Source organism: Mixophyes fleayi, chromosome 2, assembly GCF_038048845.1.
Source record: "Mixophyes fleayi isolate aMixFle1 chromosome 2, aMixFle1.hap1, whole genome shotgun sequence".
Lineage (NCBI taxonomy): Eukaryota > Metazoa > Chordata > Amphibia > Anura > Limnodynastidae > Mixophyes > Mixophyes fleayi.
Genome location: NC_134403.1, coordinates 52,412,715 through 52,430,177, shown reverse-complemented (window position 1 = coordinate 52,430,177; position 17,463 = coordinate 52,412,715). Strand labels below are relative to the sequence as shown.

The 17,463-nt window shown below is 37.8% G+C and overlaps 1 protein-coding gene across 2 annotated transcripts in view; it reads right to left on the bottom strand.

Moving 5' to 3' along the window:
• Window positions 1-17,234, bottom strand: part of RXFP2 (relaxin family peptide receptor 2) — a 250,188-nt gene extending 232,954 nt beyond the window's left edge. Inside the window, exon 1 of one of the 2 annotated variants that reach the window (XM_075198960.1) lies at window positions 16,924-17,234. In XM_075198960.1, the coding sequence (XP_075055061.1) occupies window positions 16,924-17,020 (97 nt within the window). In that variant the 5' untranslated portion in view covers window positions 17,021-17,234. The remainder of the gene's footprint in view (window positions 1-16,923) is intronic. The other variant, XM_075198959.1, reaches the window with a different exon arrangement.
• Between the last annotated feature and the right edge of the window lie 229 nt (window positions 17,235-17,463).

The following is a 17,463-nucleotide window of genomic DNA, read 5'->3' as shown; positions in this document are numbered from 1 at the left end:
AGCAGCTTATTGAGGGGTCTACTTATCATTGGTGGGCAGTGGACAGCGGTACTTAAGGATCTGTATCGCTGCTGATCGCAGCAAGGCTGAAAGATATTCCACTGCAATTCAAGAACACTTACTGGCCCTGCGATCCTCTGTGAAAATTCCTTTCTACAACTCTTGTTTGGTTGAGAAAGGGACTGGTTCCATTGAAGAAGCAGATTTATTGTTTGTGTTTTGATGCTTTGTAAAGTAAAGTAATCTCTTTCCTAAGGAGGGGAGGAACATGCAGCCTGTGGATTGCACTCCATTGGAAAAGGTAAGTAACGCCATCCTGAGATGGTGTTATGTTTTTAGTGCTTGATAAATCGATTCAGTTCGAGGGCTGTGGGGATGATGCTAAACAGCTGAAGGTTCCTTAAGGCCAGAGAAATCTCTGATTTAGAGATTCTCTAACAGCATTGGTTAATGAAACTTCTAGATACAGCTCTGCAACTCATTAACCACAAAGCATCATAGCTCCTCCTTAACTCTAGGAGTGTACACTTACATGTAAAGGGTACTTGGGTGTTGATTGCAGAGCTCATTATCATTAATGATATGTATTTTAGACTGCACAATTAAATGTAATTCGTCCAGACCTGGAAAATATCCTGGGCACAGTTACTGTCATCAGATCCTTGCTTCCTCGGGAGTCAAGAAACGCAATATGATTGAAGTTTGGTCTGCACATTGTCTTTGTGTTTATGATCAAAACTGTAAAAGTAAATGTTTTTTTCTCAATGTTCTGAATTCTCTAGTTTCTGTGCGCACACACATCTGGGACGGGCTCTATGACAAAGTACCTTTGCATATAATAAACGCCTTACACTCAGCGTGAAACTCACTTTTATCTTTTCTTTAAAAGATAGCTGCTTCTGACATTCAGAAATACACAAATAAATGTAAAAGTCCAGGACCACTGGGGAGGCTTTTCCTCTGTGCACAAAAGACAGTTAATAAACACTGAGCCTAGAACAGACATAGCCAAGATAACTAATGAGATTATAGTGTCACATTTCCTAAAAAAAACTAAATTGAAAGAATGGTTAGACTAACTCCCATGTTTTCATAATATACCTGTCGTCATGGAATAATGTTTATTACCTTATCTATTCTTTGCTTTTTTTTTATTTTTTTTTGGGGGGGGGGTTCAGGACACATAGGGCTAGATTTACTAAACAGCGGGTTTGAAAAAGTGGAGATGTTGCCCATAGCAACCAATCAGATTCTAGCTGTCATTTATTTAGTACATTCTACAAAATGACAGCTAGAATCTGATTGGTTGCTATGGGCAACATCTCCACTTTTTCAAACCCGCAGTTTAGTAAATATACCCCATAGAGTTTTCTTGTGATAACTTATTGATATAATGTTTTTTTATTTTAAATATGTTTAGATTATGCAAGTAAGAAAAAACACTTATTAATTATGTTGCTATGGTTACTTTCACACACTAACATACATACAAGTTGGTCATGAGGGATAGATTTTTCTGCAGGTAGAATAATGCAGCATAGCACTGTGGAAGTAATGTAATTGTTTGGGGGTGGTGGCTTATACAGGGGATGTGTGGTCAACGTACAAAGCAGACCCCATGCCCTGAGTCCATTGCCTGTTGGCCAATGTACAGAGTGATACAAAGCTGATTCTCTGATGGTCACTGTACAATACAGGGTGGAGTCCATGGTGGGCCAGTGTAAAATATATTGCTCAGTCCCTGGTAGCCAAGTGTGCCCTATGGAGATCAGTATTTGATGACCAGTTACAGCGCAGATCCCATTTCCATCAGGCTTTTAGAAATGTACTTCTCACCATCCATGCTCCCCTGGTGGGTATGTTCTCCAAGCAGCTGTTACTCTGTATATTAGCTAATAGCACCTCACCGCTCCTTCTCTGGACTTGCGTAGCCAATTAGAACTCAATGCAGGTCAGTAAATTTATACTCATGAGCCAATGACAATGATGTATGCAGGTCTTCACTACAGGATAGCAATGTTAGATCCCCTAGATTAGTGATTATAACTTATTAAACTAATAATGCTAAACTTTCCCATACACAACTCCTTTACATCCTGCGTCTATTTTATGCTGAAGCAGGACAACTATATAACAGTCCTGATTGGCTGCCTCACTAAAGACATTAACATAGAGAATCTGCACAACACTGAAGATTCTGCTTGTTGCCTGATTCACAGCAGCTTTCAAAGCTACTATACTTTTTTTCATTGGCAATAAGCCACTGACAGAAATACGGATATAAATTATAGGATCATATCACAAAGTGGCTTATCTGGCAGTGCACTAAATTATTTTGAGCAGTAAATGCTGTTACTTTTACACGCTGTGTAGCAATGTGTACTGACAGCACTGGAGAAACTAGTGACCAGAGCACGTAATAAGCAGACAATAAGTGGTGCGATACAAGGTCACAGAAACAAGAGTATACTCTGAAATGACAAAATAACATTCAGCTGCAATGTACGGATGTATCATCATATCTGCCCGTGTGTGCGGAACGGCTTGTGGAAATGGAGAAGTTGATCTGTCTGCCCTTTTCTATTGGCACTAGTTCTTTTGAACAATAACAATTTTTTTATTGAGTTTTTTTAATTTTTGCAAGGTAAGAGCAAAAACAGGAATCAAATAAATGAACACTAAAGGAGGGAGGAAAGACAACAACAGGGGGGGGTGAATCACACGTTACCATACAAGTACATCTGAGAGCATGAATGGCAGCTCAGTGGTTTAGTGATTAGCACTTCTTTCTCACAGCACTGGGGTCATGAGTTCAATTCCCGATCATGGCCTTATCTGTGTGGAGTTTGTATGTTCTCTCTGTGTTTGCGTGGGTCTTCTCTGGGTGCTACGGTTTCCACCCACATTCCAAAAACATACTGGTAGGTTAATTGGCTGCTATTAAATTGACCTTAGTCCATGTGTATGTGTGTGTGCTTATGTTAGGGAATTTAGACTGTAAGCCCCAATGGGGCAGGGACTGATGTGAGTGTGTTCTCTGTACAGCGCTGCGGAATTAGTGGTGCTATATAAATAGCTTACTTTGATATATGAAATATATATGGCCTATACAAAAATTTACTTAAACATTCACAAAGGAGAGGAGGAAGGCGGCAAGGCTAAATGCCCTGTATATTAAGAGCTCCTCTCAAGCCATTTAATTAGTGGAGACAAAGCAGATAATGAGTATGGGAAACCTATGATCTCTATTTCATAGCTTTTATCAATTTTAGCAATTATTACAGAAATAGGCAGGGTGCAAGGGAGATTTCCATTATTGGGTAATTGCAGCTCTGGCATAACGGTTATGCTGTTGAATCTGCTGGGCCGGGAGAGGGGGTGTAAAATAGCCAACACTGGGGAGGGGATTAGTGCCACATTCGCAACCCTATTTATTAACACAAAGATTTCAGACCACAGGGTTTGAATCTGTGGGCAACTCTAAAAAGTATGAAGGATGCTTCCAACCTAACCACAATTCCTCCACCAAAACTTAGAAACATTAGGCAGATATGTACATAGCTTCTTAGGTGTCAAATACAATCTATGAATAAGTTAAACTAACCAGAGTGATTAATGCATTTGGACATTTTAAAAACAATTTTGAAAAATATGATCCCATTCCTCCCCCTTCAAAGAAATCTGGAGATAAGTTTCCCATTGGAGTTGAGTAAGAATATTGCACTTTAAAAGAAACCAGTGTAGCGTCATTAAAGAGGTAATGAAGCTTAGTGATACCTTGGTTGTGCCAATACAACAATTGGACGTTCGGGATCAATTTAGATAAAGCTATAATCGAGAAATTAGAGGATGAGAGGATAAAGTCAGAGGTTAATTGCAGCATTTTGTCGGGGACTGTGAGTCCCGTATGCTTGTTAATGTTTTGGCTGCTTACAGTCTATTTTTCATTCAACACATAAGAGATCATCCAGAGAAAAGGAAAGGGATAAATATTTCCAAATAGAAAGCCATGTTTTGGGTGGCTCAAGGGCCAGCCAGTCCCCAAGTTGATCTAACAGACAGACAAATTAATAAAATTCAGGTTTAGGTGCGAATAATCCCCCTTTCATCTTAGATCTAGCTTTTGCTAACCTAGGATGTTTGCCTCTCTGTATGAAAGCAAGGGATGCATCCTACAATGTATTAAGGATGTTCAAATCATATTCAGCGAGAATCTAGGAAGGAAGAAGGTGCGTGAAGTTCAGTGGTTGAAATGGGTTTAGTAGAAAGGGGGGTTCTATCTAGTTCTGTCTCAGGGGAAAAACTAAAGTCACCCATAATAAATAAGGCACCACCGTAACTTTATGAATCTCAAGACAAAGTTTTCTAAGAAAGGGCAGCTGGTTTGAGTTAGGGGCATGGAGGGAAACTAATGTAACTTTTCTAGGTCCTAGATTACCCACTAATGTCAAGTAACGTCCATTTTTATCTGCAACTTTTTTGTCAAGCTTGAACAGACAGGAGAAATAGCCACACCATTACATTTAAATGGCCCATTTTACATAAAAGTAGGATATATAAGATTAGAAAACCAAGGAGGTGATTATAACGAAAAATGTGTCTCCTGCACAAGGACAATGTCCGCCTTTTAAGAGGTAAAATAGTGGAGTGCTAATCAGCGTTTGTTAGGCGAGTTCCAACCCTTGACGTTAACTGAGAGAAAGCAAACCATTATGGGGCAATGTTGGGCTGTTATAGCAAGATGGCTATATCTTGACCAAGGTGAGAAAAATACGGGAATAGCTCTGTGTATTGACATACATTTATCAGGGTAAGGGGAGGTCAGCAATGCAGGGAAGAGAAGGGAAAGTGAGAACAAAGGGGAAAACAGAAATAGTTTCCACAACTGGAAACTAGAGATTTTGGTACAAGTAAAGTGAAGTAAAAAAGTGGTTAGAAAGTAGGGGGAAGAGGCCAGGTCTGACAGCCTATGCTAAAACATATACAAGAAATCAGGTGAAGTTAAGGCTAAAAGTAGTAAACATAAACATGAATATAAAATCTAGATAACTGGGGCTGTCAACAACAAAACCTGAATCAAAAAGCGTCATAACACAAATTTAGAGAAACTCTATTCAGCAAATATATATTCATATATAAATATATATATGAAAAGGGAGAGCTGCGTGCACTACTGTTAGGTGCATGTGCCCATGTATATTATGGGGATAGGAAGATTTGGAGAGCAGCCAAGCACTGTCTAAAATTATAGCTACGCCCCATGCATGCTGGTCACACCCACTGGCGGTGTGGTGTGGAAACCCCCCTCTACAAATCCTGCGTTTGCCCCTGACATATATATATATCTATATATGTGTAGATATATATATATATATATATATATATATATATATATATATATAACAGTCCAGTGCTGAAAGTAACGCACAAAAACAGAAAAAGAAGACCATAGTCCGGATAAGTGGAAACAGGACATAATCAGCAGGCGTATCTGCTGATTTTGTTTGTATCATACGCAAACCACACTGCGCATGCCCAGAAACAGGAGTTAAATAAGCAAAAAAGTGAGACGAGGAGAGGACGAATAAGTAGTCAAAGTAACAGCGTATACGTGCGCAAACACCACTTACGACACCTTACGTCCTTCGAAGTAAAAAGGAGCGTTTGATGGGCCGACACCGCTGTTAACTACTCAAAGTAGGCGTTTACCTCAGGATGCGTATAATACATACTCTGGTGTACACAACGATTTAAGTAAAACCATGCAAAGCACTTACCCCTGCTCTGGGTCATGTCTAGGTCCAAAAGCCATAGCGGCAGCATGGAACAAGCACAGGAATAAACACTCGTCCCCTGATCACAGATTAATATGCTGACCATACACCTGCATACACTTATCTCATAACAAACCATTATTTTAAAAAATGTTTTATTTAATTATTAAACTGTGGTTGATGCACATTTTCAATTATTGGGAGTTTAACATGGTTGTTGTGAAAGATTAAATATAATAATTAGCAAATTAATTTATTTACCTGTTTTTTGTTCTTGAGAGGTTTTCTCTGTCTTATGCATTTAAAAAAAATAAAAATAATAATGTCTAAACTGTATGGAATCTTTTTGTAGCCACAATAATAATGCTTCTCTATTTTATAATGTTGTTATGTGCCAGTTGAATAGTTTTTAACATGCTTGATTGCATTTCATTTTTTTGGGTGGCTTGGCTGTGTATCTCTTATCTGTTTACATTTTAAAATAGTTTTTTTGGTGAGCTGCTTGTGTAACTCCCATACATTTTTTTTTTTTTTTAAATAAGTTTTTATTGAGGTTTTTAACAACAAACACAGGATACATATATGTAATTTTCAACAGTATTCGCTTTGGATGGCGAGTGATAAAGAGATTATAACATCATAACAACATTGCACTAAGCCAAAGGTGGCTAAGTGTGTCAGAGAGTGCGAACATTCCCATCCACGAAAGGTGGGTGTAGTTGACCTGGCATATAAAACATAGAGACAGACAGGGGGGGGATATAACAAAGAAACATAAGGAAAGGATGGGGGATGTCATGAAGCAAGTCATCATAATAATAAAAGGCCTACAGCATATACAGAGGAGGTATAGAACAGAGCCCAATCCAACCATTACAGACGGCTGGTTCACCCTTGCGGCCTATAGATACATGTTTCAGACGGATGTACCCAAAGCCGCAAACTCTGGCGAATCTATGAAGTCCAACCACGGTCTCCATATAGTATAATATGTTACAAAAGAGTCCCTATCTGACAAATATAATTCTTCCATGGACCTGTAATATTCTAATCTCCTGATCCAATCCCGAACATTTGGTGGCGTGGTTGTTTTCCATCTCACAGGTATGACTGCCTTGGCAGCTGATATCACAAATTTTAACAGAGATTATTTAAAGCAGGAAATAGGCATATCTACTTTATTGAGGAGCCAGTACACCGGGGTATCGGGAATCGCCTGGCCAAGCATCTTCCGTGTGATATCTATAACCTGCAACCAGAAGGGTTGTAGTACGGGGCAATCCCACCAGATATGTAATAAAGATCCTGGTCCTGAACTACATCTCCAGAAGGCACTAGACAGTCCGCGAAACATTTTTGCAAGATGTTTCGGGCATCTGTTCCCCATACATTTTATTATTTTGTCTATCCCCCCTCCTCTTGAAAACATTGTTTTTGCAATGTATGTTTGGTCTTATGGTATTATGATTATTATGTTATAATACCTATTCTTACAGTGGGATGAAAGTACATGAAATACATGAAAGTCATTTGTCCCTGGTGCACTACAGGATGGCCAGGCTGCCATTAACTAATTAGGTATCAGTATTACTAAAAGCACAAGCACACTTCATGGCTGCAAGGCCATGCTGGGGACTGTAATCTCCCCATGACACATTTAAAAACAACACAAACGCAAGTTTAAAGTATATTTTTTACGGACAAAAATTACACATTAAACATTAAACATTATTGGTCATCTACATGATAGTGTAATCCAAATAAAATCAAAACCCAGGTAGATGATGCTAAATCATCTGCCCTGCAAAGTAAACTCTTTTTAAATACATTATTAATATTTTAAAACGTGGATATTAATAAATATATAAAATAAAAAGTTCTGTGCACTAGATTTTAGTTACATTAACTGTGTTTGATGAATTTATAATAATAATAATAATAATAATAATATATCTATATAATATAAATCCTAATAATGTGGTATGTGCCTAACAACGGTTCTGCACAATACACTCGAAGATACATTTTTAAAAAAAATAAACTAATCGCATCTCAACACTAGACAACTCAACAGAACTGATCTATTTGAATACAGACATTTCATTGAGTTCTTTAAAGTTCATAGTCTGTGTGACCTCACTGCTTGATGTCCGTGGTTCGACGCATCTCCATGTTACACAGCTTTTTACGTTGCGTAAGCGACTTGCGACCCGATTCATCTTGGTACGTATTTGGAGAACTGTTGCTTGATGAATCGGTGCATACCTTTCTTACGATTATATGCGTACTTTACATTACGTAAATTACGCACACAATACGTCCGCTAATGAATGAGGCCCAATGAATCTAAAACTAGGCTATCCAAGAGATTAAACTCACACCTCTTGTCAGGGTGGATCAGAGAACATTGAGGAATACAGAAAGCAAATGAAAAATCCCTGAAAAATAAAAGGATTAGAGGCATAAGGTATTATGCCAAACAGTGGAATCTATGAGCAATCAGGTACAAGCAGATGACCACCCTTTTTCGCATTTGTTTAGGAAGCACTGGCGCGGGGAGCGTCCATAGAAATATTCCAGTCCATCAATAAGGATTGAGCAGAATTCAGAAAGGCAATACAGTATAGACATCAGGGTGTAAATGTATCAAGCTGAGAGTTTTCCGGCGGGTTTGAAAAGTGGAGATGTTGCCTATAGCAACCAATCAGATTCTAGCTGTCATTTTGGAGAATGTACTAAATAAATGATAGCTACAATCTGATTGGTTTTTCAAACTCGCAGAAAAACTCTCAGCTTGATACATTTACCCCCAGGTCTGTGGATAATGAGATGAGTTGTAAAACCCCATCTGTATTGAATATTGGCCTCCCTCAGACTAACAGTGATTGGGTGAAAAAGTCTACGCTTGGCCAGAGTGGCTAGTGAGATATAAGAAAAATTAAGATCTTCCAGAAGTTCAAAGGTTAAACCTAAGGGTAACGCCACTCTGAGGATCTGCTCCTTAATATAAAACAAATGTAGTCTGAGAAAAATATCTTTTGGAGAGGAGGCTGGAGCCAGTATAGAGTTAGGCAGATCATTAATCTGATCAATGATAAGATCCGTAGGCGAGGCAGAGGGAAAAAATTTACTAAATAAGGAAGTCGCAAAACCATATAGGTCCACATTAGAGACAGAGTCAGCAATGGTCTCATCTTAATAATATGATGTAGCACATGCCCTTGTGTTTCAAACTCCCATTGTCCCATAGATTGTAAGCTTGTGAGCAGGGTTCTCTTACCTCTCTGTCTGTATGTATTACCCAGTATGGTTTTATTAATGTCTGTTCCCAGTTGTAAAGCGCTACGGAATTTGCTGGCGCTATATATAAAAATGATGATGATCGTAATGTTGTTGCTTCTGAATCTGTCCTCCAAATCAGTAAGTTTGTCTCTGATGACCAAGACGTCCACTTGGAGCGAATCATGAGCTGAACAGAGATTAAATCATGTAAGGAAGCAAGTTCTTCCATTTTAGTTTCAATATGGGCCGTGCGAGCGTTTAATTCTGCTACTTCCGATTTTATTTCCTTAACAATCATTAAGGACATAATGTCATCATTCAATGGAGTTAAAAGGAGTTGGAGGAGGCTGATTTAGAGGCACTCTGTCGCCAAGTGAAGCCTAATGTTGAAGGGGTAGACACAACATCAAAAAAATGAACCAGAGGTGCTGATTTGGTTGTCGCTTAAGCTTTTTTGGGCCCATACTAGTATGAGGCAGATGTTTGGAGTAGTAGAAAACTCAAACCCAAATTGTCCTCAGAACCCGATAGACGGTGCAGTACACCCTCTCTGCAGACAATGTTAGGAGGTCCATGGAGGGTGTGATGAAGAGGTATTCTTTCAAAAATGTAGAGGAGCTCAGACCAGACATGTCTGATTGCGATCGTAGCCAGGCCACACCCCTACTGGCATTTGTTAATGCTAGTAGAAGCATGTAAATGGATATGAAACCTATTAGTTCCAATGACCACATTCCCACTTGTGGTTGGGAGCAGCTGCTCCGCAGTATATTTTGGACACTACTATTAGGAATCAGCAGGCTTTGTTATCCGTGTGTGTAGGTTGCATTCCTATGACTTTTATCTCTGTCTGACTACTGATATATTCTGTGTATGTGTGGAGTTCCATTGTTCCACTGTACAATAAATCAACCTCATGTTTAAAGCTAGGTACACACTGGCCCGATGATTGCACAAGAAACCTACAATCAGCCGACATCCGACCGTTTGGTCATATATCGTGTGAGTGTGTATAGTGACACATTGATCTAAAGTCGTCCCAAAGTGCCGATCATCGTTTCTTTTGGTTAGTTGTACTGTTTAATATTTTCTGACCAATCACTGATAGATCATGTAGTGAGTATGCACTCATGCTCATGATCTCCATAGAGTTTAAAGAATCGTATTCTTTTCAGCCGATGCTAGTGATGAATGTCCTGGTGAATAAAAGTAAAGAGTGTTGTAGAGACAGAATGTTTCGTTTCAGAGTCACAGAAGTGAAATTCATGAGGATATCTTGATAGCTATAGCAAGGCGGTTTTAATCAGTGTGACAATGTGACAATAATGAACGGATGAATATTGTGCTGTCATTCTCTGAAGACTAGAGTACCAGATGAAGGACCAGATGAAGAGTACAGATCTGAAGGTAACATGTCAGTGTGTATAGATGAATCGTCAGACTGATCGGATTTTCAGTCGTAGGTTCAATCGTTCCCACATTGGTGGGAACATTCTTCAGTATGTACCGAGCCTAAGCCTGAACTCTGTGTATTTACACTGCTCTGCTCACTAAAGGTCACAGTGTTATCATCAGCATCCCTGCTGTAAAGTAGTTGCTAACAACCGCATGCACCATTTATTCATGTTCACCGCAAGTGAATGCAAGGAGGTCAAAGGACACAACTCGAATTCTTCACTAACTGCAAGTGCAAGTGCAAGTGCTGGTTACCACATGTCAAATGAGATCTTGTTTGATGTGTGAAGTGTCAGTGGTGTTTTCCTCATGCCAGTGAGTAACTAACTCTACTGTGCGTGTGGATCAGCATGTGAAAGGATGTATGGATAATACGGTGGAGAAGTTGAAGCAGGGCTATCACTGATTGTGTAACGCCAGGAATCATTACAAGTAGTATTAGTAATGTGCAATTTTATTTGATGCAGCTTTATTCTAAGCATTATTACACATGACAATATATTTGTTACAGACAGTTCTGACCTGATATGTTTTGACAATGTGCACATCTTATAACTTATAAACACTCATGTATTAGAGCACAGTCAGAGTAAATTGAATATTTCCAATATAAGAGTCATATTATTAAAGTACACAGGCATGTTATACCATACCAACCCTCCTTTACTGATTTTCCCACATATGCCCAGCCAACCTTTTTTCAAATTCCTGTGCATATCATGGTCCCTTTTTATTGATTCTCCCAAATATAAAAGCCCAACCTTTTTTTAAATTCTTCTGCATAACAATTCCCCCTGTATTGATTCACCCACATATCCTTGTCTCCCTGTATCGATTCTCCTGTAAATGATGGTCCCCTTGAATTGATTCTTCCGAATATCATGGTCCCTTTGTATTAATTCTACCATATAACATGGTCCTCCTCATACTGATTCAGCTCCCTATATTGCCTCCCTATATTGATTCTCAACAAAAATCTGATCTTATCGGTAGTCTCACAAGATGAGAATTTGCTCATCTCACTTGCAAAGCTAAGAGCTCAGCAGGCTACGCTAAGCACCGAGGGACAGTCAATCAGCAAACTGGAAGGTGCAAATAGCATAGCGCTGAAAATATAGGATCACCGCCTGAGTACCTGTAAAATGAAAGTTCTTTTGTAGTAAGGATTTCATTTTGCTGACTAAGATTATTGAAATAAGATAGAGAGGACATTTTTAGCAGCCATCTTTGCTGTGCACAATTCTGTGCAGTCAGTAAGTTCATATATCATCCTATTGCTTTAATTGAACATTTTCCAGTTGCACATTAGTGGAGAAGCAACTTCTTAGGTGTGCTTTCTCTACCAAAAAAAATTAAAAAGTAGAAGTCAATGAGATCGTTAGTTCCTACGTGGTAGAACGTCGGACTTAGATGACGATTACAATTTTGCATTGCGCGCCTCTTGAGATTTTTCCACCTCCCTTCAAACTTAGGCACACTCTGTGTAGGCTTCTCCTGAAAGTGGAGAGTGGTCATGTACCATGATGGGGTTGGATAAGAATGTTGACAGTCAAATGTCGACACCATAATGTCAACGTTGACATGTAAAATATGGACAGGGTTCCAAAGTCGACATTCAGATGTAAGTAAATTAAAATGGCAATACATGTAAAAAATAAAAACCAACTAATGCAAAAAAAGAAAAAAAGGTATTTGGCCAACTGGATCATTTTATTAGTGATATCACAGTGTGTCTAACCAGCTTTAGTTTGACCTTCCTAACGTGTGAACATTGCCATATCTCAGAAACAGTCAATTACATCATTGACTTAGTTTGATAATGTCAACAGCTGTACAGCGCTATTAGTTATTGCAGACTTTTTTTTTTTTACAATTTTAAGATTTCAGATATATGACACAAAACAGACTAGTTGAAAATACATTATAATGAAACCAAAGGCTGAAATTTCGGAATAAATTGCTGAATGGAAAGCATTACTAGTTTAACACTTCACAAGTCTGTAACAGATGTCTCTTTCATTGAATTTTCATAAAAAAACACATTTAGTTTTAGATTTAGAGAGACTTTGATAAATGTATATTTTACAAATACGGAATGTACTGACAGCTCCCTGCAGATTCTTTTTTTGGCTGCAAGAACTGGACATGAACAGTAAGGTTCCAGAATTCCGGTGATATTTGTTGTCACCGCAACATTTTTAATGCTATTAAGTTTGTAACTATTATTAACATTTCTTTACATAGGGCAGCATACTCTGCAGTGCTTTATCTGGAAAAACACAGTCACAAAAAAAGACTGAGTATTGGCAATCAGACAAAGATGTAAGAGCTTACTTGCCAACTTCAGGAATTTGGCGTCTGGAAGATGCCGGGGGATGGGCTTATGGGGGCGGGGTTCAGTGAATTGCGTCATTTTGGCCCCGCCTCCGCGATGTAATGATGCAAACGCGTCATTTTACAGTGGGGCAAAATCAATTTGGCTCTAATTCTGCCCACTTCACTAGGAAGTGGACAGATGCTGGAGACTGCCCTACTCTCCCGGGAGTCCAGGACACCTGCATGCACAGTAAGCTGGAGCGCGCATATGCAGTGGTATCCGTATTCAAATTTTGCTATGGGGCCCATCAATACCTTTCCGCCCCTGGTCAGTAGATTGTTTAAGTATAGAAAAAAATCCAAGTTTTTCTTCAACTGTGTAGAGGGGTTAAGTATACATGTCATCTTTATATAAACACTATCACATTAGATGTATTTACCAACAATATGGTCTTTATTCACTAGTGGTTATTAAAGTGAAGACCTCATAACATTAAACGCTTACATCTGTTACTGAGGATGGATGCCCGGGAAGAGAAAATTGATCACAGAGAAGCATAATGCTTTCCTTTTACATACAATATGCTTCAAAGTCACCTCAGAGCCGTGAGGTTGTACATGTATAACATTGCTATAACTCTGACCTAAAAACCACTGTTCAGAAGTAATCCCCTTTAAACTGGACAAATTGGGTAGATTTGCTTTCATTTCTTTGAAACGAGAAAAAAAAGCACCCTACTTATTCAACATCAAGTGTGCAGTCAATACATGCGGCAAAAGTAAGTCCTGAGTGTCCATTAAATAATTGGACTTTTTTGTCTCAGATAAGAGAGATTATTTATTTTTTTTGCGTAGTTTAAGGATGATTCCAGGGAATATAATAATGGTCTGTTATAACATAAGCTGTATTATTATGGAGAAAATATTGAATGGACAAAAACTATCTATATTAAATTGAAGGAGAACATAAGGTCCTTGATAAGGAAAATAAAATAAAGGAGATATTCATTCATTTATAGTAATCAGCATATATAGTATTCATTTTTCTGTTGCTCTGTTTGAAAATATCAATACAGCTCTTCTGCAGAACTAAAGGCTTACTGTTGCTGCAACAAAGTAAAGCAAAACACTAACAATAGTAGTGACTCTCATAGTAAATAGGGACGGGAGAGGGCGTCTGAGAGTTGAGACTATTATCTTGTGAGCTTAATTGATACATGTGAGCTGTAATCTCCGGCACACAAGTAGATCTGTAAGGCTACGTCTATATGAGCCATGAAAAACACAATGCTCATTGAAGCATAGGTTAATTGACCTCGCTACAGTGCGAGTTGGATATGTTTTCATAAACAAGTCTCAAAGCTGCACTGCAGCATAGTGTGCTATGTACTTTACACTGGGCTTTCACAGGTCTTACAACTCAATTTTAGTTTTAAGAGCGTTGTGACCTCTTTACGGTGAAATTGCCATGACGCAAAGTGAAGTGCTTGTCACAATGGGCCTGATTCATTAAGGAAAGTTAAGCAAAAAATTGAGTAAGTTTTCTTAATTAATTTTTCTGGACAAAACCATGTTGCAATGCAAGGGGTGCAAATTAGTTTATTATTTTGCACATAAGGAAAATACTGGCTGTTTTTTCATCTAGCACACAAATACTTGGTAGCTTATTTGTACACTGAAATTTGAAGTTAAATCTAGGACATGCCCTACCCGAAATATAAATCTGCCATCATATTGTAAATTTACCTCCCCCTCCAATGCACCTTTTGCCTTACTTACTTACTTTTGCTTAACTTTCTTTAATGAATCAGGACCAATGTGTGTGTGTATGGCTCTATTTCACTTACAATTATGTTTGTGACGCCAGTAAGAGAGAGTGTATATTAGGCATTGTTGATGCATGCTAAACGTGCTTTAAACACTTGGTTTTAAAGCACATGTCTACAAGCCCAAAGAAACCACTTAAATAATATGCTTATTTTTCCACCAGATGCTTGCAGAAAGGTCAACTAAAAGACATTTTTAAATGGTCTTATCAATCAGGGGATACATTTTTTTCCGTTAAGTTTTCTAAACAGAGGTGTACAATTCTTGTTTTAAAGACCAAATTTCTTTACTGTTTTTGTTTGGAAATAAGAGAATTATTGTAACTTTACTGAATAATAAATAATAAATCACACAAACATACACACACAACAAACAATCTGAGAATAATGTAAGTTCTTTTTTTTTTTCTTTATCTATTCCTAATGTGCCAACATTCAAATTAATACCAAGAATCTCACACTTTGATAGGTGACTTCTTTTCGTAATAAAAACTCTACGGCTAAAAATAAATGCAGTAAGTTTCTTCCTTAGCTACGGAATCATGTGGTCTGGTTGCATTTATATCACATAACTTTGATCTGCTGTGGTAGTCAATGAAGTGTCCTTTAGCATGGCACATTTGTGAAAAGCAAATAGATGAAAATCAGATTATTTCTGCAAAGTAATGCGGTCAAGGCAAATCCCTTCCGGCACCTTTTATGCCCATGCAACACAAATGACTGCCATTGTCAGTATAAATGTCACAGTCAAGCAGGGAGATATCTCTTAGGTGACCGCAATGTACAGATATACCATGCCTACTTCCATTTGTCAGTATGACAGGTCGGTGCTCAAGAATAAATTGCTTCACTTCCCATTTCAGATTCGTACTCCATACGTACATCACTTCTAAACATTAACAAACTTGCGGTAGAAAGCACAAATACATCATGTTGATCAATTCATATAGGAAGAAAAAAAAATGCTGGAGCTTACATCTTTTCACAGCAACACATATTACAAGGTTATCAGTCTAAAACAAATATAAAAATGCACCAAAGTTCTGCTAATAATAGTGTTACGTTAACCCCAGATAGCAAACAGGTAGGAAAAATGAATTAAAAGTTGGTAAAAGTTGCTCGTATTTTTTGGTGGAAAGGTACACCATGCATGGGACTAAATTATAAACTGCCACATGAAACACAATAGTAAAATTTAAACATGAAAAGTAAAGAATTCTTTTAAATTAGTATTTTATATATACACATATGTTCTTTCAAACAAATTTTTGGGAGTAGAAAAAGGAATTATAAATAACATACATTTCCTATGAGGCAATGACAGCAACTAATGTATTTACCAAGAACTTTTATTGGTATTGGATTGTCAGTAACTAATAGTTTAACTACACCGAATGTTAACCTACACAGAATTAATATCGTATATGTTAGTCTCTGTAGACATATATTTAGTTTGTAAGACAAGTAGATAAACGCTATTACAAATGTAGTTTATAAAGCCTGCATGCTGTTCATTTAAAGTGCTTTTAAATCACAGAATAAATGCCTAGAATTACCAATGCAGAATTAATACTGTACAGTACCATCATGTAAATGCATTGTCATAGAGCGCAAGGTTAAAAATATTAGCTATAGGAACTGAAAAACAATTGACATCATAACATGCCACTGACTCAATAGCTGCATAGTAGCCTTTCATTTAATTCTATTCACATACTACAAATTTGTGCACAGAAATTAAAACCTTTACAAATCCCTCTTCGGATGAAAATGCAATATAATTCACAAACTGTGTTGCCAAACGGCATACATTAAGGCCAATTGGTAATATATGACCCTTTGTCTTTGACATCTATGAATACTGTTAACTTGTCACACACTGATCTCTATCTCCAATTCCTGTCTCATAAAGTATCCTTATTCCCCTTGTATCAAGAACATTTATATAACAATCATTTTAAAGAAGTCTAAAAAAATATTTGTTTCCCCCTTTATATAAAAAAAGAAAAGAAAAATAAAATCTAAGCCCTGGTCATAATAAATAAGTCCTCTATTTACTACAGTGAAAATAACAAAATATAAGAATATGCTATTATTGCAGTAGCCTTTAAACATTCCGCAGACATGCCATTAAAATAAATAACATTTACCTTGACACCCACATGCCAGTTTAATCACTGTAAAAGTACTACCGTAATACACACGGCTAAAAACTGTAAGTGCAGTACTATTTTTTTATTTAAGGTAGAATGACACAGCATAGGTCTTACCTTTAATGTGTAGCAAAGCAATCATCTGAAGGAAAAGAATCATAGTAGAGACCATGGTCTGGATGTCGACTAAAAGTAGGGAAAAATTTATAAGCATTGACTTGTAGTTATGCTTCCTTAGATACCTCAGAAGCTACTCTGAGACAGAAACCCCTGTACAGGCTTCTCACATTGCAGAGCATGCTCAGATGGCACAGCTCAAAGCTACTGAGGCAGATCTTGCTTGGCAAAGTGATGCTCATTACACTGTTCTGCAAATTACAGCAAGGGCTGATTTTTGTCTGCTAGGCTAACAGCGATGTATCGAAACTGAACCCACTGATTTCACATTGTGTTCATACGAACAAAGAAGATTATCCATTTGCTAGTGGTAATGAGCATGTCTACATTGTATGCTGTCATGGTAATAGCACCGTATAATGACTAGCGAACCAGAGCTGTTTCTTCTTGAGCTGTTAAAGTTAGCCTCACATATCTATCAGCATGCTGTTTAGTATATTGTAATAGTATGGATGTGTGTTCTTTTCTAGTGGCTTTTTT